This window comes from Neovison vison, chromosome 5 (genome assembly GCF_020171115.1).
Source record: "Neovison vison isolate M4711 chromosome 5, ASM_NN_V1, whole genome shotgun sequence".
Lineage (NCBI taxonomy): Eukaryota > Metazoa > Chordata > Mammalia > Carnivora > Mustelidae > Neogale > Neogale vison.
Window position 1 is genome coordinate 24,573,461 of NC_058095.1, and position 27,359 is coordinate 24,600,819.

The 27,359-nt window shown below is 48.6% G+C and overlaps 1 protein-coding gene and 1 non-coding gene across 5 annotated transcripts in view; both read right to left on the reverse strand.

Moving 5' to 3' along the window:
* The window catches only part of RAP1GAP2 (RAP1 GTPase activating protein 2), a 212,976-nt gene that overhangs the window by 130,306 nt on the left and 55,311 nt on the right, over window positions 1–27,359 (reverse strand). Inside the window, exon 1 of one of the 4 annotated variants that reach the window (XM_044248135.1) lies at window positions 23,334–23,466. The exons of the other annotated variants lie outside the window; for them this stretch is intronic. Coding sequence (XP_044104070.1) covers window positions 23,334–23,440 — 107 coding nt within the window. The 5' untranslated portion in view covers window positions 23,441–23,466. Of the gene's footprint in view, window positions 1–23,333; window positions 23,467–27,359 lie in introns of those variants that run through there. 4 annotated transcript variants of the gene reach the window in all.
* Window positions 19,558–19,663, reverse strand: LOC122908083. The gene has a single exon (XR_006384874.1). It is a non-coding gene; the product is annotated as a U6 spliceosomal RNA (small nuclear RNA).

The following is a 27,359-nucleotide window of genomic DNA, read 5'->3' on the forward strand; positions in this document are numbered from 1 at the left end:
CATGACCCGAGCTGAAGTCTGACTTAACCTATCCTCCAAAAGTTAAACCCAGAATTACCATATGACCCAGCAATTCCATGCCTAGCAACATACCCAAAAGAACTGAAAACACACGTTCAAACAAAATCTTGTACATGAGGGGCGCCTGGGTAGCTCAGTGGGTTAAAGCCTCTGCCTTCGGCTCAGGTCATGGTCCCAGGGTCTTGGGATCAAGCCCCACATCACGTTCTCTGCTCAGCAGGGAGACTGCTTCCTCCTCTCTCTCTGCCTGCCTCTTTGCCTACTTGTGATCTGTCTGTCAAATAAATTAAAAAAAAAAAACTTAAAAAAAAAATCTTATACATGAATGTTCACAGCAACATTATTTACCATAGCCAAAAGGTGGAAATAAGCCAAATGTCCATCAGCAGATGAACAGATCAATAAAACACAGTACATCCACACAAATGTTATTCAGCCTTTAAAAGGAAAGATGTGCCGACACACACCGTCACACAGATGAACATGAAAACATTACAGCAAGTGAGAGAAGCAAGTCACAAAAGATCACAATATGATGGGATCCCATTTAAAGGAAATGTCCAGACAGGCAAATCCAGAGATGGAAAGCAGATGGGTGGTTGATTAGGGTAGTGGAGGGGAATGGGAGTGACTGCTGCTGGGGAGAGAGCTTCTGTCTGGTGATGAGAGAGTTCTGGAGAAGAATGGTGGTGTTGGGTGCACCACACCACGAATGTAATTAATGCCACCTAAACTGTACACGTTAAAATGTCTAAAATGGTAACTTCCATGTGGAACCCAGAGTAAGAAAATGAAAGTGAAAACCCAGTACAAAGTAATAATGGCACCCTCCTTTCAATGGTTCACCTCAACCACTAGGACCAAACCCAACTCAACATGCCCTCAAGGAAGGGCCCCTTATCTGGGCCCATCCAGCTCATCTCACACCTTCACTTCCTCTCCTCACCTGGGACCCGTGCCCCCTATCAACAAAACCTGTCAGCTCATCCATTGGGCCCCTCTCACTCATACCAGAGCCCCCTGTGCGGACCTTCCTGCTTGCCCACACCCCCTCTCCAGACTTAGTCCACCTGGGTCCCCGCCAGAATGTCCCTTCCTTAAGATGATGTGCCAACCCCGGGTTGGGGCCCCTGTGTTCCCCGCTGCCACAGCACAACATCCCATGTCCCAGCACCCAGCCCCTTTGCTGCAATGACCTGCTGGGTGCCCATCTTGCCCACTGGACTAAGAGCTCCATTACGGCAGGCATCAGGCCTGCCTCATCCCCACTGGATCCTCAGCACCAAAGTACGATAGCAGACATGGATGGACAGATGGACGATACCCCCAGGAAGTTTACAGTCAGGCTCAGAAGGGAAGAGTAAATGGACGAGAGGCCAGCTGGAGTGCATGGGCACCAGCAGGGCTGTGATTCACAGTAAGGGAGATCGTGGGGACTGATGTAAATGGTGGCGGGGGAGTGGGGGGGGGGTATTCAAGCCAAGGAGATGGATGGAGAAGAAACCGGGACCATCAGTGTGAGAAGTGTATGGATCTGGGGCCAAGCCAGGCACTTGCAGAGGGGCAGGGAGGGAGGGAGTGGCCAGCATCCATCCTGACTGCGCACAACCTCTGAGAGCCTCTGGGCTCAGCATGTCATGTACAACAACTCACTGACCCTCATGACCACCGACATTATTACCCCATCATGCAGATGCAAAAACCAAGGTCCAGAGAGGTAAAGTGCCTTGCCTAAGTTCACCCAGCTAAGTGGGATCTCAGACCAGGTTCGCTTGAGTGCATGATGGGACTCCAAGGCAGCAGAACACCCAAATGTCCTAGGACAGGCAGGACAGGCAGGACTCGAGGCTGTCACCCCCTCTTCAAGAACCAGAGCTGTGTGGTCACCCTCACGTGCCCCAGACTGGCCACTGCCTTCAGGAAAAGGCTCCTGCTCATTTCCTTTGCAAAGCTATTAAACCCTCAAGGTCAGAATAGTACTGGATTAATGTGGGGAAGAAAACATCTGCCCCACATCCCATCAGGTATCTTAACCAATGCCCTGGCTTTGCAACTGATCTTTCATGGAAGTAATACAACTTTCAAAAGTAAGGGTTCCCTCAGCCCTGATGTCCCTTGGTGTAGCCTCTCCCCAACTCAGTCTCACCTATATGGGGGCTGCCTGTGGCGTTCCTGTGAGGACTCCCCACTGTCTGTCTCCCGCTCGGGCATCTCCTTTGAGCTTCAGACCCCAATGCGAACTGAACATCTCCACTTGGGATCTCACTAGTCTCAAAATCAACATGCCCAGAAGTGATGTCATTTCCCCCACACCAGTTCCTCCTCCCAAGTTCTGTCTCCCAAACAAAGGCACTGAGCACTCCTGACTCCTTCTCCTGCCTTAGGCCTGATATCCATCCCCTAATAGTCAAGGTGTGTCATGGACCAGCAGCAGGAACATCATCTGGAAGCTGGCCTAAATGCAGGTTCTCAGGCCCACCCCATACCGGCCAATGGGAATCTGCATTTTGACAAGATGACCATGTGAGCTACACACACAGTAAAGTTTGAGAAGTACAGCTCTAACAATCCATGATCCTTTCATTCTGCCTCCTGCATTCCTCCCAGGTCCATCAATGTCCCTCCATCCCTCCCCCATCATCACCTCAAAGCCATTGGTTAGGACATCTTCCTAACCAATCCCCACAATCCCACTCTTGTCCCACTCCAATAACTTCTTCCCAGGAGCTTGAGTGACACTTCAAAATGTAAATCTGATCATATGAGCCTGCTGCATAAGGCCTTGAAATGTCATCCTATTACCCTCACTATGAAAACCAAATTTCTTTCATTCAATCACTCAATTTTTATTGAGCATCTTCTACGTACCTGGCACTGTTCTAGGCAATGGAGAGAGAAGAGTGAACAAAACAGACAAAAACCTCTGCCCTGTGGAACTCGTATTCTAGTGGAGGAAAGAGATAATAAAAAGTTTAAATAAATACATGAAGATAAAATTTTTAAATAAGAAGCCTATCAAGTGATGACAAACGCTAGGAGGAAAAATAAAGCACAGAATAGTTTGCAAATCTAACTGGGGTCATCAGAGAAGCCCGCAATGAGAAGATGACATCAGAGAGAAGACCCGAAAGCAGCCAGGAAGCAAAGAGGGAGGGTGGCTGGGGAAAAGCATCCCAGGGAAAAGTAACAGCAAGCACAATGGTCCTGAAGCAAAAGCATACCTTAGCTGAGAGGCCGGTATGGCCAGTGAAGAGAGAACAAAGAGTAAAGAATAGGAGCCGAGGGCAGAGAAATCGCAGGGAGCCTGTGACCAGGGTCAGAACACTGGCTTCCACCCTGAAGAAATAGGAAGCCACGGAAGGCAGAGCTGTGAGCAGAACAGAGATGTGACCTGACTTACGGGTTCAAAAGATCACCCAGACTGCAGTGTTGAGAACTGTAAGGGGGCAAAGCTTGGGAGCGGGGAGGCCCGCTAAAAAGTCACCTCGATTGCACAGGGTGAGAGCGACCGATGAGCTGCACTGCGTTGATGGTTACAGAGATGATGGGAGGTGGTCAGACTCTGGATGAGTACAAAGGTACAGCCAACAGGATTTGACAGATCGGATGTGGCGAATAAGAACAATCCAGAGAAGTCAAGGATGACTCCAAGAGTTTGGTCTAAGAGACTGAGCTGGGGAAGGCCACAGGAGGGATGAGTAGGGAGTTAGAGAGAGAGCAGGAATTTCACTGTGCACCTGCCACTTCGGGAATGCCTTTCAGACACCGAGGGGGATCACCACTGAGGGAAACAGAGAAGAGGAAAGAGCCTGGGCACAACCCATGCAGGTCCGAGGAAGAGGAGGAGGGAGGATTAAGCTGTGTCAAATGACTAAGCAGAGGGCAGAAAGGCAGCCATGAGGTGTGGTGGGGAGCAAAGCCAAAGAAGGTCTTCTGGAAGCTTCACCATGAAGGTGATCGGACAGAGCAGTGGCTGCAGGTGGATATGGGGCTGAGGGAAGTCAGCGCTCATTGGTTTGCCATGGCAACTGATGTGGGAAACAAAGGCAGAAGAAAAATTATTACATATCCTTACTACTTGCAGCCCATTGACAAGTCCTTGAAACAGGCAGAGTGGCAGTCCTCTAGGGACTCAGCTGCCTTGACGCTGATTCTTTGCTAAGAGCAAAGGCAATCTTAGCCCGACCCTCCAGGATATAAAAATTCCTTCAGGGGCGCGTGGGTGGCTCAGTGGGTTAAAGCATCTGCCTTCAGCTTGGGTCATGATCCCAGGGTCCTGGGATCGAGCCCCACATGGGGCTCTCTGCTTAGCAGAGAGCCTGCTTCCCTTCCTCTCTTCTCTCTGCCTGTCTCTCTGCCTACCTGTGATCTCTGTCAAATAAATAAATAAAAATCTTTAAAAAAAATTCCTTCAGAAACTTCCTTTATCTCTACCCACCCCACCCCAAGATACACATTGGCAAATCATCCCCCAAGCATAGGACCCACCAATATACATTGGAAGAGTCTCATGACTGAGGATTTACCAAACAGTAATAAATGACCTTTTCCCAACAAGAGCTAGACCCCTCAGGATCCTGGAAACCTTGTTTCCAAAATATTTGGAAGGCTTACGCCATCCCTAACCCCCTCCCAACTTGACAGTGTATAATGGGCCACTCCTCACAACCCCAGCTCTTGCTGTCCACAGGTCCTGTCCCCGTGCTTTAATAAAACCACCTTTTTGCACCAAAGATGTCTCAAGAATTCTATCTTGGCCATCGGCTCCAAAGCCTAACGTCTTTCCTACATCAGCTGCCTCATTTTCTCCAGTTTCAAACCTTCAGGCTTGGACCTCTCAGCTAGTTCAGGCTCTGCCCGTCTGGGGTGTGAACATGAACTGTCTTTTCTCCCTTCTCCTAGCTCACCCTCTTCCCCTGGCAGGGCATTTATTCTCCAGCTTCCAACCCAACCACCTGGGGCCACTGGGAGGACAAGGTAAAAGTTAAACTCTCCCCAGGAAATGAAAAGACCTAATTTTCCCCAGACAGGAGCTATAAATTTTTCTGAAATTCCAACCATTCCTCCCTTTGAGTCCAGACTGTTTTCAGTCTTCACGAGTCTCCATTAAAATGCAAATGTTCCAGCCAGTGAGAGGGAAGGTGGTAAGGCTCTCCTGGTCATCCTGCCCTTCCTCCAGAGCTAACTCACAGGGGGAGGCCCACCATTCCCAGGCATCACTCTTAAATCCCTAACGTCTCTATAGATCCTGGATATCAACCTTTTTTTTTTTTTTTTTTTTTTGGATATCAACCTTTTGTCTGTACTGTCATTTGCAAATATCTTCTCCCATTCCGTGGGTTGCCTCTTTGTTTTGTTGACTGTTTCCTTTGCTGTGCAGAAGCTTTTGATCTTGATGAAGGCCCAAAAGTTCATCTTCACTTTTCTTTCCTTTGCCTTTGGAGACATATCTTGAAAGAGGTTGCTGTGGCTGATATCGAAGAGGTTACTGCCTATGTTCTCCTCTAGGATTCTGATGGATTCCTGTCTCACGTTGAGGTCTTTTATCCATTTTGAGTTTATCTTTGTGTACGGTGTAAGAGAATGGTCGAGTTTCATTCTTCTACATATAGCTGTCCAGTTTTCCCAGCACCATTTATTGAAGAGACTGCCTTTTTTCCACTGTATATTTTTTCCTGTTTTGTCGAAGATTATTTGACCACAGAGTTCAGGGTCCATATCTGGGCTCTCTACTCTATTCCACTGGTCTATGTGTCTGTTTTTATGCCAGTACCATGCTGTCTTGATGACCACAGCTTTGTAGTAAAGCTTGAAATCAGGTAACGTGATACTCCCAGTTTTATTTTTGTTTTTCAACATATCCTTAGCGATTCGGGGTCTCTCCTGATTCCATACAAATTTTTGGATTATTTGCTCCAGCTCTTTGAAAAATACCGGTGGAATTTTGATCGGAATGGCATTAAAAGTATAGATTGCTCTAGGCAGTATAGACATTTTAACAATGTTTATTCTTCCGATCCAAGAGCATGGAATGGTCTTCCATTTTTTTGTGTCTTCTTCAATTTCTTTCATGAGTGTCCTGTAGTTCCTTGAGTACAGTTCCTTTACCTCTTTGGTTAGGTTTATTCTAGGATCTATAAAGAACTCCACAAACTCAACACACACAAAACAGACAATCATATCAAAAAATGGACAGAAGATATGAACAGACACTTCTCCAATGAAGACATACAAATGGCTATCAGAAACATGAAAAAATGTTCATCATCACTAGCCATCAGGGAGATTCAAATTAAAACCACATTGAGATACCACCTTATACCAGTTAGAATGGCCAAAATTAGCAAGACAGGAAACAACATGTGTTGGAGAGGATGTGGAGAAAGGGGTACCCTCTTACACTGTTGGTGGGAATGCAAGTTGGTGCAGCCACTTTGGAAAACAGTGTGGAGATTCCTCAAGAAATTAAAAATAGATCTTCCCTATGACCCTGCAATTGCATTACTGGGTATTTACCCCAAAAATACAGATGTTGTGAAAAGAAGGGCCATCTGTACCCTAATGTTTATAGCAGCAATGGCCACAGTCACCAAACTGTGGAAAGAACCAAGATGCCCTTCAACAGATGAATGGATAAGGAAGATGTGGTCCATATACATTATGGAGTATTATGCCTCCATCAGAAAGGATGAATACCCAACTTTTGTAGCAACATGGACAGGACTGGAAGAGATTATGCTGAGTGAAATAAGTCAAGCAGAGAGAGTCAATTATCATATGGTTTCACTTATTTGTGGAGCATAACAAATAGCATGGAGGATAAGGGGAGATGGAGAGGAGAAGGGTGTTGGAAGGGGAGGTGAACCATGAGAGACTATGGACTCTGAAAAACAATCTGAGGGTTTTGAAGGGGTGGGGGGTGGGAGGTTGGGGGAACCAGGTGGTGGGTATTAGAGAGGGTACGGATTGCATAGAGCACTGGGTGTGGTGCAAAAACAATGAATATTGTTACACTGAAAAGAAATTTTAAAAAAAATCCCTAACATCTCATGCAACCTTCAGAATATTGACTCTTTTATTATCTATACTTCGCAAATGACTAAACCGATCCTCTGAGAAATGAAGCCATTTATCCACAGTCCCAGAGCTACAAAGTAGCTAAGGCAAGATCTGAACACAGGTCGCCTGACTCCAGAGCTCACACTCTGTGAGGTTTCTTTTTTTTTTTTTTTTTTTTTTTTTTGGTTTTTCAACTCTTTTGGTCTGTTGACTCTTTTCTTTTTAACTCTAAAAATTGTGGTAAAATATACACCAAATTTCCTAGCTTGACCACTTTAAAGTATACAATTCAGTGATTGGTTCAATACATTACCACAAAGGAGGATCTGGTTCTGAAACTTGTCTATTACCCCAAAAGGAAACTGATACATTGATTTTTGAGTAATACTTGAATGTAGTTCAAAATCCACAATTTATTTGATGGTATATGGTGAAAGGCATTGTCTTATCCTTGTCCCAATCCGTCCAGCTCTCCACCCCCAACCCAGTGAAATGGTTTCTACACGTCCTTCTCCAGTTTATGCAAACATAACCCAACATAGAGATAGGGTCCTATTTTCCCCCTTTTCTACACACACACACACACACACACAAAGAGCACATTGTACATTCCATTCCGCACCTTGCTTTCTTTACTCCAAGTATCTTGGGAGAACTTTATCTTGGTCCATAAAAACCGTCCTTATTCTTTTTCAAATAACATATCAGTCCAGTGCCCAGTTCACTATCACTAGGCATTTGGTGGTTTCCAATGTCTCGCTATTTCAAATAATACTGCAATGAATGATCCTGTATAATACTGTTCCACACATGTGGAAATACAGGTGCTGGGTAAATTCCCAAAGGCAGATCTCCGGTTCAAAGGGGATATGTGCATGCATAATGGTTGTCAAACTGTACTGCTCATGGGATGGTCTCAATCCATCTTTCATTAAATTGGTATGAGAGTGAGGGCCCACATGCCCACCCAAAACACTGTGCCAGTTCGCCAGGGCTGGAACCAACGCCAAGGCAACTTCCGATTCTGGTTTCTGCCCGCCCAACTCACTTAATCCCTTCATCTGATAATGAAACTCTCCACCTTTACTTCAGAGAGCTGCTCCTCTCGCAGTGGAAAGGATGCTTACAGTCACAATACTCACACCAGCCACAGGAATAAGCCCCAGACTCAGACATAATGAGCCTCTGACTCAATCATAAACCCCCAACCCCACCTGCACACATAGATTAATGCAGAGATCAGCGTGTGATTTAAGCCAATCAGCACTCCTTGGGGTTTGTCTAACTGGAGCTGGTAGAAAGGAGGGGTTTTTTTTTTGCTCTCTGGAGGGAAAAGCATTAAAATGTTAAGCCCACAGTGGTCTGTAACCATGGTTTCAACATCATACGTAGAGATGACCCAAGAGAATGCAGCCAACACAAAGAGAGACAGAGACGCAAAAGAGAGAGAATCAAGAGACTGCTCAAAGTCCTGGATCCAGCTGTTCCTGAGGCCCAGACTTTCCTATAGATGGGTTATGATTGCCAATAAATCCCCCTATTTTGTTTGATTAATTCAACCTGGGCTTCTGTCACTTGCCCCCAAGAGTCCTGACTAATATACTGTATCTAAAGTATAATCCCAATTTTGTTATAAAACAAAAAAACAGATGTAGATGCAGATGTAAATACACTGTGTGGGAGGGTATATGTTTAGGGAGAAAAAAAGACCAGAAGAAAATATATTAAATGTTAATAGTGGTTATCTCTGCAATCCCCCATCTGGGATTGCAGATGACTTTTATTTTAGTCTTTGTACTTTTCTGTGTTTTCCAAATTTTCTGCAAAGAACATGGATTTTAAAAATATAATAAACATTTCTTTAAAAAAATCAGATGGGCAAGAAGCAGCCCAGAAAATGCTCAGAGGAAGGTTCTAAGCTCATGCAAAGGGACAGCAGAGAGGTCCAACCCTGAGGCCTGCTCCGTGGGGACAGCAGATGCTAGAGTGGCTGCTCCCCATCTCAGGGCTGCCTGGCAGGTCACTGAAGGCATCCACGTTGTGGACACTAAACCCAAGCCTTCCATCGTGTGGCCACAGGCTCTGGTCTGTGCCCAAAGGTCAGCTCAGAGCCAAGACTCTTCTCTCCACATTCCTCCTGGAACCCAAGCTGAGCCCCCAGAAGTCCTCACCCACCCAGTACCAGTCCCCTTGGCCTCCAAGGAACACCCTACAAGGCACTGGCAAACACCTGTCCATGAGTCCTCAGCAGCAGGAACAGAAAAGACTGGGCTAAAAGGAGAGCTCACACAAGGTGGTCCACTCTCTCCAGAGCCTTCTCCCTGGGCTGAACTTCTTATCAACACAGGACCACTGGAGAAGGGGGGGTTGGACTTGGGCAGGACAAAGGTCTTGGGGACCGTCAACATCAGAACATGGCCTATAGAGGAGAGCAGCCCTTGCTTCCCAGGAGTCCCAGGACACTCTGGCCCCAAATATATCTGGGTTTTCATAGAGACCGGACTAGAGCTAGCCCCACCTGCCTGCCCCATCTCTGACCAAGGAAACACTCTCTTTTATCTTTTTTACATATTAGGGTCTGAATAAGATGTCTTCCTTTTACCATAGCCATTTCTGAGTATGCAATTCAGTGGCATTCAGCATTACACAGCCATCGAAGCTATCCATTTCCAGAATCTTTTCATCATTACCAAAAGAATTTCTAATCCACTGAACAATAACTCATGGGGTGCCTGGGTGGCTCAGTGGGTTAAACCTCTGCCTTCGGCTGCAGTCATGATCTCCTGGGATCAAGCCCCGCATTGGGCTCTCTGCTTGGCGGGGAGCCTGCTTCCCCCTCTCTCTCTGCCTCCCTCTCTGCCTCCTTGTGATCTCGCTCTCTATATCAAATAAATAAATAAAATCTTTAAAAAATAATAATAACTCTTCCCCACACCCTGTTAACTCTATTCTACTTTCTGTCTCTATGCTTTCATCTATTGCTAAGTACATTGTACAAACGAAACCAAGCAATTTCTGTCCTGTGTCTGGCTTCGTCACTTAGCTTAATGTTTTCCAGGTTCGTAAATGGTGGATTGGAATTCCATTCCATTGTACAGCTGAATAATATTTTGTATGGATATACCACATTTTGTTTATCATCCAGTCCCCTGCGGAAGGACACTTGAGTAGCTCCCACTTTTATCTGTTCTGAGTAATATTGCTATAAACATGGGTGAGCAGATAATGTTCAAGTCCTTGCAATCCACAAGTAAAATCATTCATTAGCCTTACTCCTATTTCACAGATAGGGAAACTGAGGACCACAGTCTGAACACCATGTACCTTCAGGATCATACACAGTACTACCTCCCTTGGGTTTTTTCCCTGAGGCTTCAGGCTGCCCCTCCACTCTGCTGCAGTCATTTCCTTGTAATCTAGGGGTCCCTACCTCTCATATCCCTGAGATCTCTGCTGTGCCTGGGCCTCCGGCAGGAGAATGGATCATGGAGAGTCCACCAGGACCTTGGGACCAAGAGCACCCATCGGCTAGATGGCCAGAGGAAGAGGCAATCTAAATGGAAGGAATCCAGAGTTTCCAGGTTGAGGCAGAAATGAGCCCCAAAGCAACAGCAAAAGAGGATGGGGAAGCATCATTCAACCCCAAAGCTGAGCACCAATCCTGAGCAATGCCAGGCCATTCTTCCAGACAAGGTTTCACTCAGTCACACATCTGACCGCCTCAATGTTCACAATGGACTCTGGGGAAAGGGGTCCCAAGGAGTGTGTTTGATAACGTTGGGGATCCAACAGGCTGTGTCAGGGAAGAGAGAACACCTCACCCATCAGAGACAGAAGGGGGCATCTGGGAGAGTGCTAGCCCCTGCAGCAACCAACCAAGTGGACAAGACTGAGCAAAGACCAACACCAGTGAAGCCACCAGGGCCAGCAGAGTGGACAGCTCCTGGGTTTTCCTGACCAGTGTCCATTCCCTGGTCTACTGACAGCAACACATCGAATGTCCCTAGGTGACCTGCCCCTCCTTTTTTCTCAGTCCAGGTGACTCCATCCCTAGAACCAGGAGGGGGCACAACACCCAGACTCAACTAATCAGCATATCCCAGCCCTATAACCAAAGTTCAGGGATGGGCACATGAGCCACTGTGCCCAGTGTGAGTCATCCCTGGGACTCCTGCTAAAATTACTAGAAAACAGATTTGCTCTTCCTGTTGGTGTTGCTAAACTGGCAGAATGTAAGCCTGGCACAGCCATCATCTTTCTTTGATGAAGATCAAAGACCTAGCCCAGGATGAAGCCAACCCAAAAGAAAGAACGGCTCCGAGATGGGGAGAGAGAACGATTCCAGCCCTGGATCCAGCCATACCTGAATCTGTCCCCCATGAACCTTCCAATTACCTAAAGCAATAAAATTCCTCTCCTCCTTTAGGTTAATTAGAATTGGGGTCTCTTACCATCAGATGCAGTTCCCTATTTTGTTTAATGAAGGGATATATAAGCTTTCTAATGGTGTCTTCAGAAATTTATAAAATGTAAATACTGATTTGACTGGTCTTTTAAGATGTGTTTAACTGTGAGGCTATTTAACTAATAGTGTGGGTGTGATTTGTCATCCAGTATTAAGTTCTTAGTCATTGATTTTTGTGTTAAGAAAAATAGGAAAGAGGGAAACTGCAGCTTTCATTACAGACTCCTTGATTGGTAAGCTCTCTCAATGATGAGTTACAATAAACTCTGATCATGCCTCTGGATAGTGAATCTCGAGCATTTCTCTCGGGCTTTAATTTGCTAAAGCTGTGCACATATGTAAAAAAAATAGATTATTTTAGGGGAGATGTAGGTGTAGAATTATTGCTTATGTCATTTCTTAAGCAGTTATGCTCTTAATGCTTAAAAGAAGGCTAGCATTGTTTGCACAAAAAGTTGGTGAGTCCCTCCCCCAAATAGTAATGAAATTACTTCTGTTGAGTAAACTTTTTATGTCATCTTATAATAAAAGCTGAAAAAAATCCCTTTGTTTCTATTTATTAAAAAAAATGCTTTTCTATATGTACCCTTGGTAAGAGATTTTGAAGAAATCATGTAAGATGATAAAGCATCTGAATGGTACAGTAGATGTAAAAAAAATTCAGTTTAAAAGAATGTTTGTTTTTACATTAAATGTTTATTTGAAATCAAATGATTTTGTACATAAAGTTCAATAATATAAAAGCTGAAAAAAAAAAAAGAATTGGGGTCTCCTGCAACCAAAAGATTCCTGACTCATTTACCTAAACTGTCAGTCAGAAGAGTTATTTTGGGGGTACTACTACTCCAACACAAAGACCCTCTAGCCCCAAACCTTCATAAGAAGAATTACAATAGAAGTTATTTCAACTATAATGTTGACTAATTCTGTTTTTCTATGCCAACTAGGGTACCAAACTGCCACATGAGTTTGGGGGGGCAGAGAACAGAGAAGCCTAACCCGTCCTTCACTCCTTGGCATTTATCACCAACCACAAAGTGGCCTCAGGTGACCCTGACAGCCTCATTTCCCTCTATTGCCCAATATGAAATCTACACCACAGACCAACTGAGTTCTGAACAGGTCCCCTGCTCTCCCTACCTCCGTCCCTTTGTGTAGACTGTACCATTTAACTAGAATGTACTTCCCCACTTGATCTCTCTTCAGAAATGTTGTCCAGTCGCCATGGCCCACCTTAAATGCTGCCAACCCCATGAAGCCCTCCTTGGGGGGGGTCCCTCTTTCTTTTGACCTCCAGAGTGTCTTACACCTCTTCTCCAGCATGCCCCATCTTCTGTATGGGGTTCACAGTATGTGTCTGGTTTCTCCTCTGGAGCACAGGTGGCTTAAGGCAGGGAGAGTATCTTACTCTCCTCCTGGACCCTGTTTGTCCAAGGACTGGTACACAGCTGGCACTCCACAAACATTGAGGGAAGTGACTTGAAACCACACAAATGAACATTTGGAGCACAGTCCACTTCTAGGCAGGACTGCTGCCTGTGTTTGCATTCATGGAGGAGAAAGACAGGTGAATCCTGTAGGGATGGATGGGAACGCTTTCCAGAAAGGGAGGAGGGGGGCCAGAGGAACTAAGCTGTGAAAGCCAGGTGTCCCCATTCCCATCGCTTGCAACCAGGCTGTGTCCTGCCACCATGCGGCTGTGCCCTTGGGGGACCTTCTCAGCTATCAGTAACTGGCCTTTGTTGATGTCACACTCAAAAGCCCTTCCTGGCACATTGGAAGATCTCGTTTTCAGAAAGCCTGTTTCAGTCATCTCTTGATTTACACACTCCTTCCGTCTTTGCATCTCAGATTAAATCTTATTAAAATAAATGTTCTATTAAAATACAGATGGCACAGGTAACCCAGGCTCCAGCCCAGACCTTCCCGTTCTCATAGAGAAGCAGAAATTTCTGTTCTAATTAGTGAGGACGGCAGCCAAGAGCCCTTTCAGCTTATCTAAAGCCTGGTAAATCAGACTTTCCCCCAATCTAGCCTCCACTGCCCTCTCCCTTGCCCCAGCTTAGGCCGCATATTCAAAAAAAGCCCAGTTGCCTGAGAAACCAGTCCAATCTCTTCCTTAAAAAATAATGAGAATGTGTTCAGGTGCCATGATTCTTCAGGTTTTGAAGCATTTTCACACACCTGAGTAACATCATCATCCACCTCGTAGAGAGTGAAAGTCAAGGAGAGAGAGGTCAAGTAACTCAGCCGGGGTCACCATGAAATTGGAAATGGATGAAAAGGCACAGGGTTTGGCATCAGGCAGATCTGGGTTGGATTCCCAGCTCTGCTGTATGAGCTGGAGGACACTGAAAATGTCACCCCATTTGAACCTCAGCTTTCTCCTCTATGAAAAACATAGATGGTGATAGTAAGTGTGGTGCAGAGAACGGGACGCCTGAGCCCCAGGTGCCAGCCTCGTGCCATGCCCACCACAGACCCAACAGGAGCTCCCAGCCCAGTCCCTTCTCTTAGGATTCCTGACTTTTTATACTGTAACACATAGCTTCCCATACTTCTGTTATTTTCCTTAGGGGTAATTAGGGAGGGAAAGGGAGGAGGAACATCTAAAGACAAATTAACAGCAGCCATTCTGCAGCTCACCTCCTGCAGGGAACCCTCACTTCCAATCACAATGGACCTGCCCCAAACCAAAGGCATGCAGGGCTGGAACCTGGCCCCATCTGGAGCTCCCGACCCCTGAGCCTCCTGCTTTGCACACTGTACATCCAATCCCTGGGGATGGGGGAAGGGGCACAGGCACTGCCAGATGTGGCCAGGTGGTGGTGCAACGGCGAGCAGAAAGGGACCAATCCCACTTCAAACCCCTCAGACTGTTTGAAGTGGCGGGGGGGGGGGGAGGTTGGGGTACCAGGTGGTGGGTATTATAGAGGGCACAGCTTGCATGGAGCACTGGGTGTGGTGAAAAAATAATGAATACTGTTTTTCTGAAAATAAATAAATTGGGAGGGGGAAAAAAAAGGTAGTTGGTCAGGATAATCATGGAAATATACAATAAAATATTACATATTTGGTACAGGAAAAAAAAAAAAAGGGACCAATCCCACACTAAGCTGGGTGCTGAGAGTTTAGATGTGATGCAGAAAGACAGGCCTAGCCAATGTTGCCAAAGCTTCTGATTTCTCAAGAGAAGACAGAAAAAAACACCGGTAACACAGAACCTTCCAATTTTAAAAAATATCCATTTAAAAGGGAAAAACGCATGTGGGCCTAATAAAGCCCTGGGAGAATGCGCAGGGTTGCACCTGTGCCATTCCCTGCTGTATCCCAGCACCCAGAACAGAGGCTTCATGAAGCTTTGAGGACTCGGCATGGGCCACGTCCCACCTCGGCCTCAGACACCGGGCAAACTCCCAGGTGCCAGGCTGCTGTTGTCCCACTCCCTGCAGACAAGACTGTGTGGTGTTAGAGCATGGGGGTGGGCATGGGGGAATGAGATCCCTTACTAGGGATCTGTCCTGCAAACCAGGGGAGAGGTGTGACTTGCTTGGGGGCTGTTTCAAGCTGTTGTACCCAACGAGGAAGAGCTCATGACCACAGGCATCTGCACAGCCTCCTTATTCTGCCCCCCATATTCAGTGGTCGGTAAAGATCTTTACAGTAAATACATGGAAAGGGGGAGGGGGCTCAATCAACAGGACTGCTCCCTCCTTTGGAGAAACAGACTAACCCTGAGGCCTGGCAGGGTCAGCCCGCCCCTAGAGGGCTCTGGCAAGGACTTGGCTACTGTTCCAACTTTCACGAAACAGAGTGTTCATAACTGATAAGCTTAAAAGCAAGTGACAATTTTTCAACCCACCCTTGCTCCAAGGACACTGAATAAACACAGCATTGGCTCCAGGTTCCTACAGCGTGTGTCGAGAAGGAGAGGGGAAGGTGAAACCAAGCTCACCTGCCCCTAGAAGTCAGTGTGGATTCTTTGACACCTTCTTCTTCAGGGTCGAACTAGGGTTCCCCACTTAGAAATGCCAACTCACAGGGGCCCCTGGGGGGCTTAGTCAGTTAAGTGTCTGACTCTTGATCTGGGCTCAGATCTCAATCTCAGGGTTGTGAGTGCAAGCCTCGCATTGGGCTCCACACTGGGCATGGAGGCTACTTTAAAAAAAAAAAAAAAAGAGGGGCGCCTGGGTGGCTCAGTGGGTTAAAGCCTCTCTCTTCAGCTCAGGTCATGATCCCAGGGTCCTGGGACTGAGCCCATGGCGGGCTCTCTGCTCAGCAGGGAGCCTGCTTCCCCATCTCTCTCTGCCTACCTCTATGCCTACTTGTGATCTGTCTGTAAAATAAACAAAATCTTTAAAAAAAAAAAAAAAGAAAAGAAATCCCAACTCACAAACTCCCAAATATACTCTTCCTTTTATTACGGGTTCCAAGGTGACCCCAGGTCCCCCACATACCAGGCAATGGGCCTGCCTCCACAGTAATTTTAACTGGACTGTGACTGGACTGTGGGGAGGGAAGGAGGAGCCTGCTGGGGTGCAGGAAAGTTCTATGTCTTGATGTGAACGGTATCTACACAGCTGGATACATATGTGGAAATCCACTGAGCTGTGCCCTGAGATTTGTTACTTCCGCGCTTTTGTTACTTCCGCGCCTGCATGAGAACAGCAGCAGCATGTATGGGGAACTTCTCAGAAGCCAGGCACTGTGTGAGTGCTTATCCTGGGTTCCAAATAATAGAAGAGTTAAGAGGACAGCCCCTGGACCTCAAAAGACCAGGGTTAAAATCCCTGTTCGTCTCCCTCTGATTTTGCCCTCTAGGTGTTCCTCAAAATCTGAGCCTCTGTGTCTCTACTGGAAAACAAAGATAATAACCAGTGTAATTGACAGGTATGCGACCCTAGCAAACAGTAAGCCTCAAAAGATGTTGGCTCGTTACAACCATTCAACGTTCAACAACCCCAGGACCCTAGTGTTGGAGGCCCACTTGACCATATGAGAAAAGTGACTCCTTCCTTCCCACTGTACTCCCCAAACTGCAGACATTTCCACATCATCTTCTCAATTTTTTCCCAAATCCATGTACCACCTGACTGTTACTTTTCTTGACACTTCTCTTTAAATTGATCACAATTTTATACTTAAACAAATTTACTTTTCAAAAATGTTATGTAACCGTCGTACATGGAAAACCAGTATCACTTGCCAGAATTCATTTTTTAAAATAGCAATTAAGATAAAAGGCATTTGTCCACCTGAAATCATCTTGCCTACCTCATTTACTTTTTATGGATTCAGGAGGCAAAGAGACTCAGTTTGCAGGGCAGGCGTGGGGTAGGGAGGGCAAGAGGGCCTCATCTGCTTAAAATGACTGAGAAGATTCCTGAGCCGTTCAGCAGACCCCGTCTGCCCAGAAGTGATTTTCATTGGTTTAACCAAATGGGCTTGGCAGGCCCTCTATTTGGCAACATCCTGGTAACCAGCCATCTGTGTACCACACGGGCTCCAAAGAGATAGAACTGCATTTAGAAAAACCATATATTCACTAATGGCGACTGTTCACCAATTCAGACACCCAATGGCCCCCGCTCTTTGGCATGAATGAAGGGAGCCCGCCTCTGCCTCTCAGACAGCAGCTCCAGGACCTGAGATCTAGGAACTCAGTGTCAGGACAGCCCTGGAGCCCAGCTTCAGGGCTGAGCCTGGACCCTCACGTGTTCCCTAACCATACAGGGACAGGACAGGAGTCAGAAGAGTAATATGGCACGCCGCATGTACACATCATCAGTTGTCTTTCTCTCCAAATCTCTTCCAAAGGGGAACAAAGAAGAGAGAGGGGAGAATATCTCAAACCCACATAAGAAAAGGACACCTTAAAATCTGTAGCAGAGGTCACTGCAGTATTAAGAGGACCTGGGGAAACAGGCGGTGTGGAGTCAGTGAGTCTCATGTGCACCCATTCGTTCACACAGCAAATATTTACTAAGCACTTCCTATTCCGGGCAATGGGGGACCCAGGAGTGAAAAAGGCAGAGTCCCTGCTCTTAGAGAGCTCACATTCTAGGGGTGGGAACTGTCAGTAAATTGTTTATTACATAACCCAGATAATACCAGTTAATGATAAGAGCCATGGGGGTAATAAATCAAGGTAAAGTAATGATGGCTGGAATGAGCTGCCCAGATTGGATGGCAGGGGAGTCCTTTTAGAAGAGATGACAACTGAGTTGACACCCAACAATGAGGAAGCACCACTCAATTAAGTCACCATAAACAGCACATGTAAAGGGCCTGGGGCAGGCACAAGCTTGGCATGTTCCAGAAACAGAAAGGCCTTTGCAGCAGAAATACAGTGACCACAGTGAGTGAGAGGCAAAGTGGAAGTAAGGTCAGAGAACAAGAGAGAATAAGGCAAGGGATACAGGCCGGGCTTCAGAGTCTGGATTTCATTTAAATTATAATGGAAAGCCTATGGAGAGGTTTCTACAGTGGAGAGACTTGATTTTACCTGAATTTTTAAAACTCCACTCTGGCCACCATAAGAATAGATAAGGAGGACAAGAGTAGGGACACCAAAGAGGAGACAAAAACAGTGGCTCCAAAGGAATCACAAAACCCCTTAAATTCTCTCCCTGAACTCTAGGTGTCTAACTTCCCAGGTGCTCAGTGAGGCCTAAAACGAGAAGCTGACTAAAGGGAGATGTTTGTTCTTTAAAGCAATGACAGCCAACCAAATGGCATTCAAACATCAGACAAGAGAGGCCAAGTAACAGGCCTTTCCACAAAGGGCAGGACCCGGCCACCTCCCAAGAAGAGAACAAGCAGCCATCTGTTCCAGGGCTGGGGAGTAGATCAGTTCCCGCCATGTACCCCTTCCAGCCTTGGGACTCTGGGACTCCAAGGTCAGGCCTCCAGCGCTTCACAGGCTCGGGCCCCGAATCCAGCCAGCTCATAGGCCAATTGCAAAATCTCCCATGGCAGAAAGCAAGTATCCTCCATGACACCAACCTTCAACCTCCAAGGACAAATCAGTCAACTGCCCACATCACCAAAACAGACAATCAGGGATATCAGGGATGCCTGGGTGGCTCAGTGGGTTAAAGCCTCCCTTCGGCTCAGGTCATGATCCCAGAGTCCTGGGATAGAGCCCCGCATAGGGCTCTCTGCTCAGCAGGGATCCTGCTTCCCTTCCTCTCTCTCTGCCTGCCTCTCTGCCTACTTGTGATCTCTGTCTGTCAAATAAATAAGTAAAATCTTTAAAAAAAAAAAAAAAACTCCAGTGTGAGGTCTTGCCCAAAAAAAACCAAAAACAAAACAAACAAACAAAAAAAGTGATAGAGCCTCAAAGCTAAATACCGATACCGACTTACAATATCATAGGGGACAGCAGAACACGTTAGATGACACCAGGAGATAGCATCCACAAAATCCTGACTATGGGCAGCTCCCCAAGATGATCAAATTTCTCCAATAAAGAAATTATAATGAAAAAAAGAAAGTAGCAGTAGAAAATTCTAAAGGTCTGTCTTCAGTTCAGGTCCTGATCCTGGGGTCCAGGGATCGGGGATCGAGCCCCATATCTGGCTCCCTGCTCAGTGGGGAGCCTACTTCTCCTCCACTTGCCCCTCCTCATGCATCCTAACCAACCCTCACCACACCACATATGCTCTCTCTCAAATAAATAAATAAAATCTTTAAAAATTTTTTTGAAAAACTTATAAGACAATTAGGGGAATTTGAACACTAATTAAATACGATATTAAGAAATTACTGTTAACTCAGGGAGTACAATATGGTAGTGTTCTATTTTCTTAGACAACTTCTTTAAGGTGTATACCAAAATATGTAAGAATGAAATGATATCCTGTCTGGGATTTACTTCAAAATAATCTTGTGGGGGAGTGGGTTGGTAAATAAATGAGGTAAGATTGGCCATGAGTTGACAATGGCTCAAACGGGGTATCATATTACACTAGTCTCTCTACTTTTGTGCACATGTGAAATTTTCCACAATAAAAAATTTGAAAAAAAAAATGCTCGGGATGGACTTTTGCTCGTGCAAGGGACCATGCTAATCTTCTCTGTATGATTCCAATTTTAGCGTATGTGCTGCCAAAGCAAGCATGGGGTGAACTTTTTCTAATAACCGATAGGGGACTAACCCACTAGACATTAAATCCCACAACAGAGGAGTGTGGATTACTCCTCTGCCCCCCAGAGCCTGCCGCAGGGGGGTTGCTGAAATTCATATTTTCCTCCTCACAAACCCCATAGTGAGGGTTGTCTAATAACTACTCCCTGTAAGAAGACAATGTCTTTTCATTTATGCCAACTGACCTCTGTCCAGTTCAGAATGTCACTCTTAAGGGCACACAGCAACATCCACACCATTTGGAACCTACCTATTTTGACTGTTTTTCTGCCTCAACCCTTCCTACCAATGGTACCTGTTTTCCACCTCGGAGGACATCACTCCTCCACACCCGCCCATCCACTTCTACATGACGAAGGTGGGGCTACGGATCTGACCCCAATCTGCCACAGCGACGAGGAAGCAAGATCTGAAAAGTCAAGTCACTTGAAAGAAGATTTCCCACTAGAGCAGTCCCCAGAGTGCCATCTGCAAGGAAGGCTTCATTCAGGTGCCTCCTTGGAACCATGCTCCAATCAATCCCCCCTTGCAAACACACCATTGTTTTTGAAGGAGCCCAAGCGGTGGAGTCCCTGGAAGATGGTCAGAAAGAGGCAGAACCTCCAGGTTATCCCACAACTCCCAGACGGAGTCATCAGGTAAAGGCTGACGAGCACCACAGTCACTTCTCCAGGATGCAAACCGAAGCTGGAGCTTTCAGCAGAGTTCTTGGGACCCACCAACAGTGTGACTGGAGTCTTCTGGTTCTGGGGCCGTTTGAGGTACCCGTGTCATTACCATCCTCCCTGGCATACCTGCCTCCCCCAATATGCCAATATATTTCTAAGGAGCCTGGGGAGGGCAGGAAGATGACAAGGACCCTGGGGGCCATCACTGCAAAGCTACACAGGACCACTTCATCCCTTAAGGCTAACAGCTGGGAGGGTCATCTGCATAAGCTTGTCAATTAAAGGTGCTGGGAAGATGGATGGATGGATCCAGCCTTCTGAAAAGGATAAAGATGGGGTCTGAGTCTGACCTGTGATGAGGGTGGGGAGGAAGCAGAGACTCCGCAGACCGAACATCCACCCTGGAGTCTGGGAGCACTTAAGAGAGGTGGGGCAGCTATAGCCTGCTCCAGCACACCCCCCACCCCACACACACACTCGTCCACCCCACCCCCAACCCCCACGCCTGGTGCCCACAAGGCAAGGGTCAATAGTGAGCACCGCACTTCAGACACTTAAAGACAAAGAAACTCCAGATTACAGCAAGCAAAGCAAAGGTCATTTAGCACCAGCAGGAGATCAAGCCCTCTCTCTCCTTGGGTAAGTTAAGTCTGTTGGCCAAAGCAATCAGGATGACAGAAGCCAAAGCAGACTAGGACGAAGGCAGGAGTTGGGAGGGCCTCAATGCCTGCTGCATTGCAGGGAAGGGCACAATGAGTCTAGGAGGAAGGACAAGATGTCAAAAGCCATGAGCAACCTTCCTGTCCTGTCCCCTGTCCAGTACTTCTCTGTGCCTCATGCACAGCTGGTCTGGACTAGTAGTGGGGCTGTTGCCACCAGACTCCTTGCCCTGCTCTCCAAGGGCACGAACCCACAGAGAGGCAAACGGGAACAGTTCTGTTCAAACCCCTTCATCCTCACGTGGCATTTCACACCTCTCAGGTGCGTTCTTCACCCACATTATCTCCCTTCGGCTTCTGTATGGACACGGGAACAGGCTCAGGGAGACTACATTGATACTACAAGGTCATAGTCAATGGATGAGCCAGGACTGTGCAGGGACCTTCCACCCTACCATACACTCTGTACTCAGAAACAGGAACTGGTCTGAGGCAGCTGCCTGTAGGTCAAGCACACCATCCTTCTCATTCCTTAAAACAGGTGCCGGGGGTCTCAGAACGGCCATCCCCTATCCCTCTGACTTTAGAGGGCTGGCTTAGTCATCACACCTCTATAGATAAAATGCTGAAGGACAGGGAACAGGAGAGTGTCAAAGTCTAGACGGGAAATGGGGCCCAGACCTGGAGCACCGGGCGCTAGAGTCCTGCTGGTAGCTTTACTGCTAGAAAGGTTTGTCCCTGGCATCAGCCATTCCCTAACATCACTTGCAGGATTTCTGCCACACCCTATACCATTTGTACTATCACTCTTTCAATTAAATGGACTCATTCTTAGGACTTTATACATTTAATTTAAAGTGATGCTTTATATCAGGACCACTGGCCATGACAAGGAGAGAATTCTAAAAATAAATAGCATAAAAACAACCTAAATTGTAGGCAGGCACTGCTCCCCACTTAAAGGCCCAGAGCCAGAGGTCTGCTTTCTCTTTGTTATGAGAGAGATCAGTAAGTGTTAAGAGGGTGTTAAAGCCAGACTAGCACCAACCTGAAACTTTCCCCTTGAAGAAATCACATGCATTAGTAGAGAACTGAAAAGGGAAGAACCTTCTCACTGGGTGACTCAATGTTATTTCATGCTTAACCACCTGAAGTCATTTCACTGGCTAGTCACCTTAGCTATGGGAAACATCGAATCAGACTGCATCATAGGAGGGGGACAAGAGGGATGGGGGGCAACTACACCACAGAGGCAACCCATGCCAGCTTCTCAAAGTGCTCTAATCCATTGCCCTCCACTCCCCCTCACCAGGCATACCCAGCTTCTGTGCAAGCCCAGGGGTCACCTGTCACCACCGAGGTATCTCTGGCTCCACTGTCCTTGTCTTAGCCTTTGCCTAATGCAGAGCACAGCACTAACCACTCCAAACTCATCTGCAAATCAGGACCCAGCAGAACCACTGGAGTCACCCCAAATCCTTACAACATCTCTGTGGACAGTCAGCTCTAATGAAGCCCAGTTGCCGGGCAGCTTTGGGCTCGTGTACCCTGGCAGAGGAGTGAGTGGGTGCCAGCGGGTGTAAGCAGCTCCCTTGGGTCTTGAGGACATCAAGCCTGCAACAAGGGACTGGAGCCCGGGAAGCTGTCCCAGAAGCTCCTTTGCTGGCCCCAAACCCCTACCTCTTTTCCCCACAGGTCAGCTCAAGAGGACAATTTCCAACATCCAGGAGCAAACAATCAGTACAGTAAACCCAAGAAAGGTGAAGATGGAAAGGAAAAAAAAATCCAAAAAAGGGGGAAGGGGGCTCCAAACTTGCTCCTTGCCTGCCCGCACTGTGTGCAAGGCAAGCAGATCCCAGCCTGGCGGGCACCTCACAGGCTCAGCCAAGTTGCAGAGAAGCAAACAGCATCTCCGGCGCATTGGGCCACTCCGGCTGAGCCAAGGACTGTCACCCAGGTCGGATCAAGGCTACCCACGCTGCAGGCTTTGGAAAGGGCGCTGCGATGGGCAAATAAGAACGAAATGGGCAAACGGGAATGGGGACGAAACACTTGGTGCCCCTCTGTTGATGATGGAGCCCGAAGGGCCCTCCCAGCCTCCCTCCGACCCAGCCAAAGTCCTGCCTCAGCTTTCTCCCAACAGCCAGTGTCCGGGGCGAAGCTCCTGAGTTGCTCCCCCGACGGCGCACAGAGGAGAGGTTTTTCCCAACCAACTCGGGGCCAAAGGCCCTTTTGGAAAAGTCCATCCCAAAGAAAACGGGGATTTAGCATGAGAGTGGAGGGAAGGGGGAGGCGGCGCTGCCAGCCTTTACCTTTTCTCTTTATTCTGTTTTCGCGATTTGTGCAGGAGTCCGATGAGCACCACCGCCGCGCGGATCCCTGCCTTTCGGCAATGCATCCTCCCCGCGGGCTGGGACATGGCGAGGCCGCCGGCGGTGCCCGGCCGCGCCCTCGCCCGCCCGCAGCGCGCCCCCGTCCGCCCGGCTCCGCGCGCTCCACGCCGCCCGCTCCCAGCCCCTGCGCCCCGGCCCCCCGCCGCCCGCCTCTCATGGGCCCCGCCCCGCCTAGGTGCGCCCCGGGGGTCAGGTGACCGGGAGCTCACTTCCCGGCGACCTTCAGCGTCTCCTCGGAGCCTGCCGGGCGGCCGGCGCCCGCTCCCCCAGCGCAGGCATTTCCAACGCTCGCTCCGGGCGCGGCCCGGACGGGCGGCTCCGGGGCTCCGGCTCCAGCTCCGACGCGCCGCCGGCGCCGGGACCCCGCCCCGGCCCCGCCTCCCGTGCCCCGGCCCGGGCACCCCGGCTGCGGGCGGTGCAGGCGGCCCGGCCGCGAGTGGAGGGAGGCGGTCCGCCTGCGCTCAGCGCCCCGGGGGGCTCGGCGCCGCGTACGCCCTCTGCTCCGCGCCCGGGCTCCCTCCCTTCCTCTCCCGGCGGGCAGCCGCACCCCCCCTTCTCTCGCCGCTCCCTCTCCGTCCCCTCCTCTGCGCTCCCCCGTCCCCGCCTCCGCTGGCGGGGCCCCGGGCTCCCTCCCCAGGCAAAGGCGGCTGACGCGCTCTCTCCCAGCCCGGCCCGCCGGGATACTTCTCCAATGCTGTCACTGTCTTTAAAACACAGGGAGAAAAAACATCCACCGAGACGAAACGCGTGTCTTCAGCCCGTGAGAAACTGCCTTCGCACACGGCACCGCCACCGGCCTCTCCCGGCCCAGGGCCAGGCGGGTAGAGAGGGCACCCGGCGCCCAGCGCCCGCCTTCCCCGGCCTGAGGCGCCCAGGCGTTTTGACTCAGCGGGATCTACCTTCTACCTTTCCCCGGGAAGCGGCTGTCCTGGGAGGCTGGAGGGGGCAGGAGGGGACTGCTCCAGCAAGGGCGGCGCTACCTGAGCTGGAGTCAGTCCCCCGTTAACCTCTGTTTCCCCTGCCCTGGAAGCCTGACACACCACCGGGTCAATGATCCATTCACCGAGGATACACCTCTGCCTGGCGTCCCGGGTTGCCAGGGAACCAAGGGGAGCCCCCACCAACACCTCACAGACACCCCGTATCAGTTCTTCCCTTCCTCCCGCATACCCCATGCAAGCTTCATCTTCGCTTCAGAACCTAAGGAAAGAAGGTCACTGGCCAATTCGTAGGGAATGGGCCAGGGCTGAGTCCCTGATGTGGACGGGGCTGCTCAGAAGCCTCTCACTCACTCACTTCCATCTGGGGCCAGGAAACCTAGCCCCTTTTCACCATCATCACCACCACCCCCTCCAACATCCACACTGGCTTTGCTTCTCCTTCCCCCACAGAAGGGACTTGGGCAGAGGGCTGGAGGGAATGAAAATAAGCCCAATTAGTCCATCTTCAGAAACAGCCCTTTGGGACCATAAAGGTCCTGAGGCAGTTTGCCTTGTTGTGGGTTCTGTTGTTTTGTTTTTGTTTCTCAGATAGCCTGGTGTTCGTGCAAGCACAGAGAATCAGGCAGGGAAGGAGACTTGCTGGAGAGGGACAGGGCTGGAAATGAATTCCAGGGCCTGAGGCCTCAACCCCACCTCTCCAGTGGGCACATTTTCTCGCTGGCACTGGAGCTGGGGGGGAGAGGAGGGAACACCAGGGTGCTGCCAAAATGTGCATGGTTTATTTATGAAGCATCCATTAGCAATGGCCCAGGCCCTCCTGGGCCTGCCTGGATGGTGGGGGGCATCACAGAGATAGCCATGGACATTTATTTATAGCCAGAGAGTGAGTGACCCCAGCCCCACCCCTGGGACTGCAGCTAGGCCTGCTGCAAGGAGTACACCAGTAGGGACTGGAGAATCAGTCTGGAAAAAGAATGGGGAAATGAGTGTCCTCAGGGGGTTAGAAGGCAGAGCACAAGCACAAGCAGCTCAGGGCTTTTGCCTCCGGCAGAACACGAAACTGACAAGTTAGCTGATGGACTATTTCAGAACTCAGAGGGTGATGGGGGCACTGGCCATAGGTCTAGCCCAGCATGGGTGCATTCTATCCACCCACACATAGAAGCAAGCTGCATTCCAGGGCAAGGCCTGACCCTTTCCCAGGTGAGTATGGGGTGGCTCCAGCCCATTCCCCACCACCTGGGAGGTATTTCAGGTCAAGTGCATCAGTGAGCAACAGGGCACTGGAATGAAGGCAAAAAAAAAAACCCTTTCCACCAAGCAGGTTATCCTTCTGGTTCTAGGGTTCCAGGCTCTCTCAGTTCCTCTACAACCCCAATATTTCCAGCCCCAACGTGGCTGAAAACACAAGGTTGTCCCTAAAAGACCAAAACCTGATCTGATTCCTGAGGCCCTAGAGGTATAAGTTTGCTGACAGTGAGGAAGCCCTTCCTTCTGTCCATACCACGCACCAAAACACCAAAGCATAACAAGCTGCCCCGCGACCGTCTGCCTTTCAGTTCTGAAGTGAAGATGAAGCCTGCATGGAGAATGCAGGAGAATGAGAAGAACTGACATGGGGTGTGTGCCCCAATGGGGCACCCCTCCATCTCCCTGGTATAAGGCAGAGAATGCAATGGCCCACCATGCTAGACTTCCCCCATCCCACCAACATTTATTAAATACTTTGTGCAGAGGGACTAAGGTAAGTGAGAAAGAGAAGACCACCTTTGCCTAAAACAAACATTGCTCTAACACACAGGAACCACGAAACAACCCCATACCAGGCTACCTGGTGCAGTGTGACCCAGCCACAGTTCCCCAAAATTAGGCCATTCACATACCCCCTTCACCATTTTTTGGCTCAACATCACATACCCCGTCATTTAATATTATTTCCCCTTAATTAAATCAACTCACTTTTTAACTTAATTACTTTTAAAAGAAAACATTACTACCCTAAATGAAAACTTATGATCGCTTGTCATTCATATCATGAAAACAAATACAAACTTATTAAAATCTAGCTCAATATTATTGCCTGACCAAGTCTCTGAGTTTCAAACAACTTTGTTAAAAGAAAAAAGGAGGCAAGTGTTAGGTGTTAGCCAAAGCACTTGCACCAAACAAAGACATGGTCCTTAAAGAAACCACAAAGTTTGAAAGAGAATCGAAAGGGAACACTTTTCGGGGCACCAGGATGGCTTACCCAGGTGGCTCAGTCGTTAAACGTCTGCCTTCGGCTCAGATCATGACCACAGGGTCCTGGGATCCCGAGCCCCACATTGGGCTCCCTGCTCCACAGGAAGCCTGCTTCTCCCTCTCCCACTCCCCCTGCTGTGTTCCCTCTCTTGCTGTCTCTCTCTCTGTCATATAAATAAATAAAATCTTTAAAAAAAAAAAAAAGAAAGAAAGGGAACATTTTTCACATTAGTGAGTCAACAGAGAAAGCTGGACAGAAGCAGACCAGAGCAAAGGAGGTCAGGGAGGACTGCAGGAAAGGGGTCTCCCAATCTCTACCAGCAGTCTATCCCCAGCAGTGTCCCAGCTCACAGAATCTCAAAGGTCGGTTCCCGCCCACCCCCACCCCACCCCTAAACCCCCAGTCCCTGAGACAAAGTGCCAGGCAGCTGCCAACCTGGGTCTCTGCCCCACTGGGGGGAAGCCCAAAAGCTGAAGGGGCCTGGGTGGGAGTCTGAGGAGGGCACGACAGGGAAGTTAATCATGAACAGAGGGCAGACAGCTGCACACCCCGTTCCTAAGGGGCCAGTGGGGTGAGACAGACAGACACGCATGCTTGATCCTAAAGAAAAGGGCCTTCTGTGCCTGGGAACCCGCTCCAGGAGACACATCCGTGTGAAACTGGGACTTAGCCAGCGCCCAAGTCTCAGAGAGAAACAGGAGCAAGGGCTCCTTCTCCACCCCATGCCCCCTAGAGCTCTGGGACCTCCATGCTTCTGGAAAA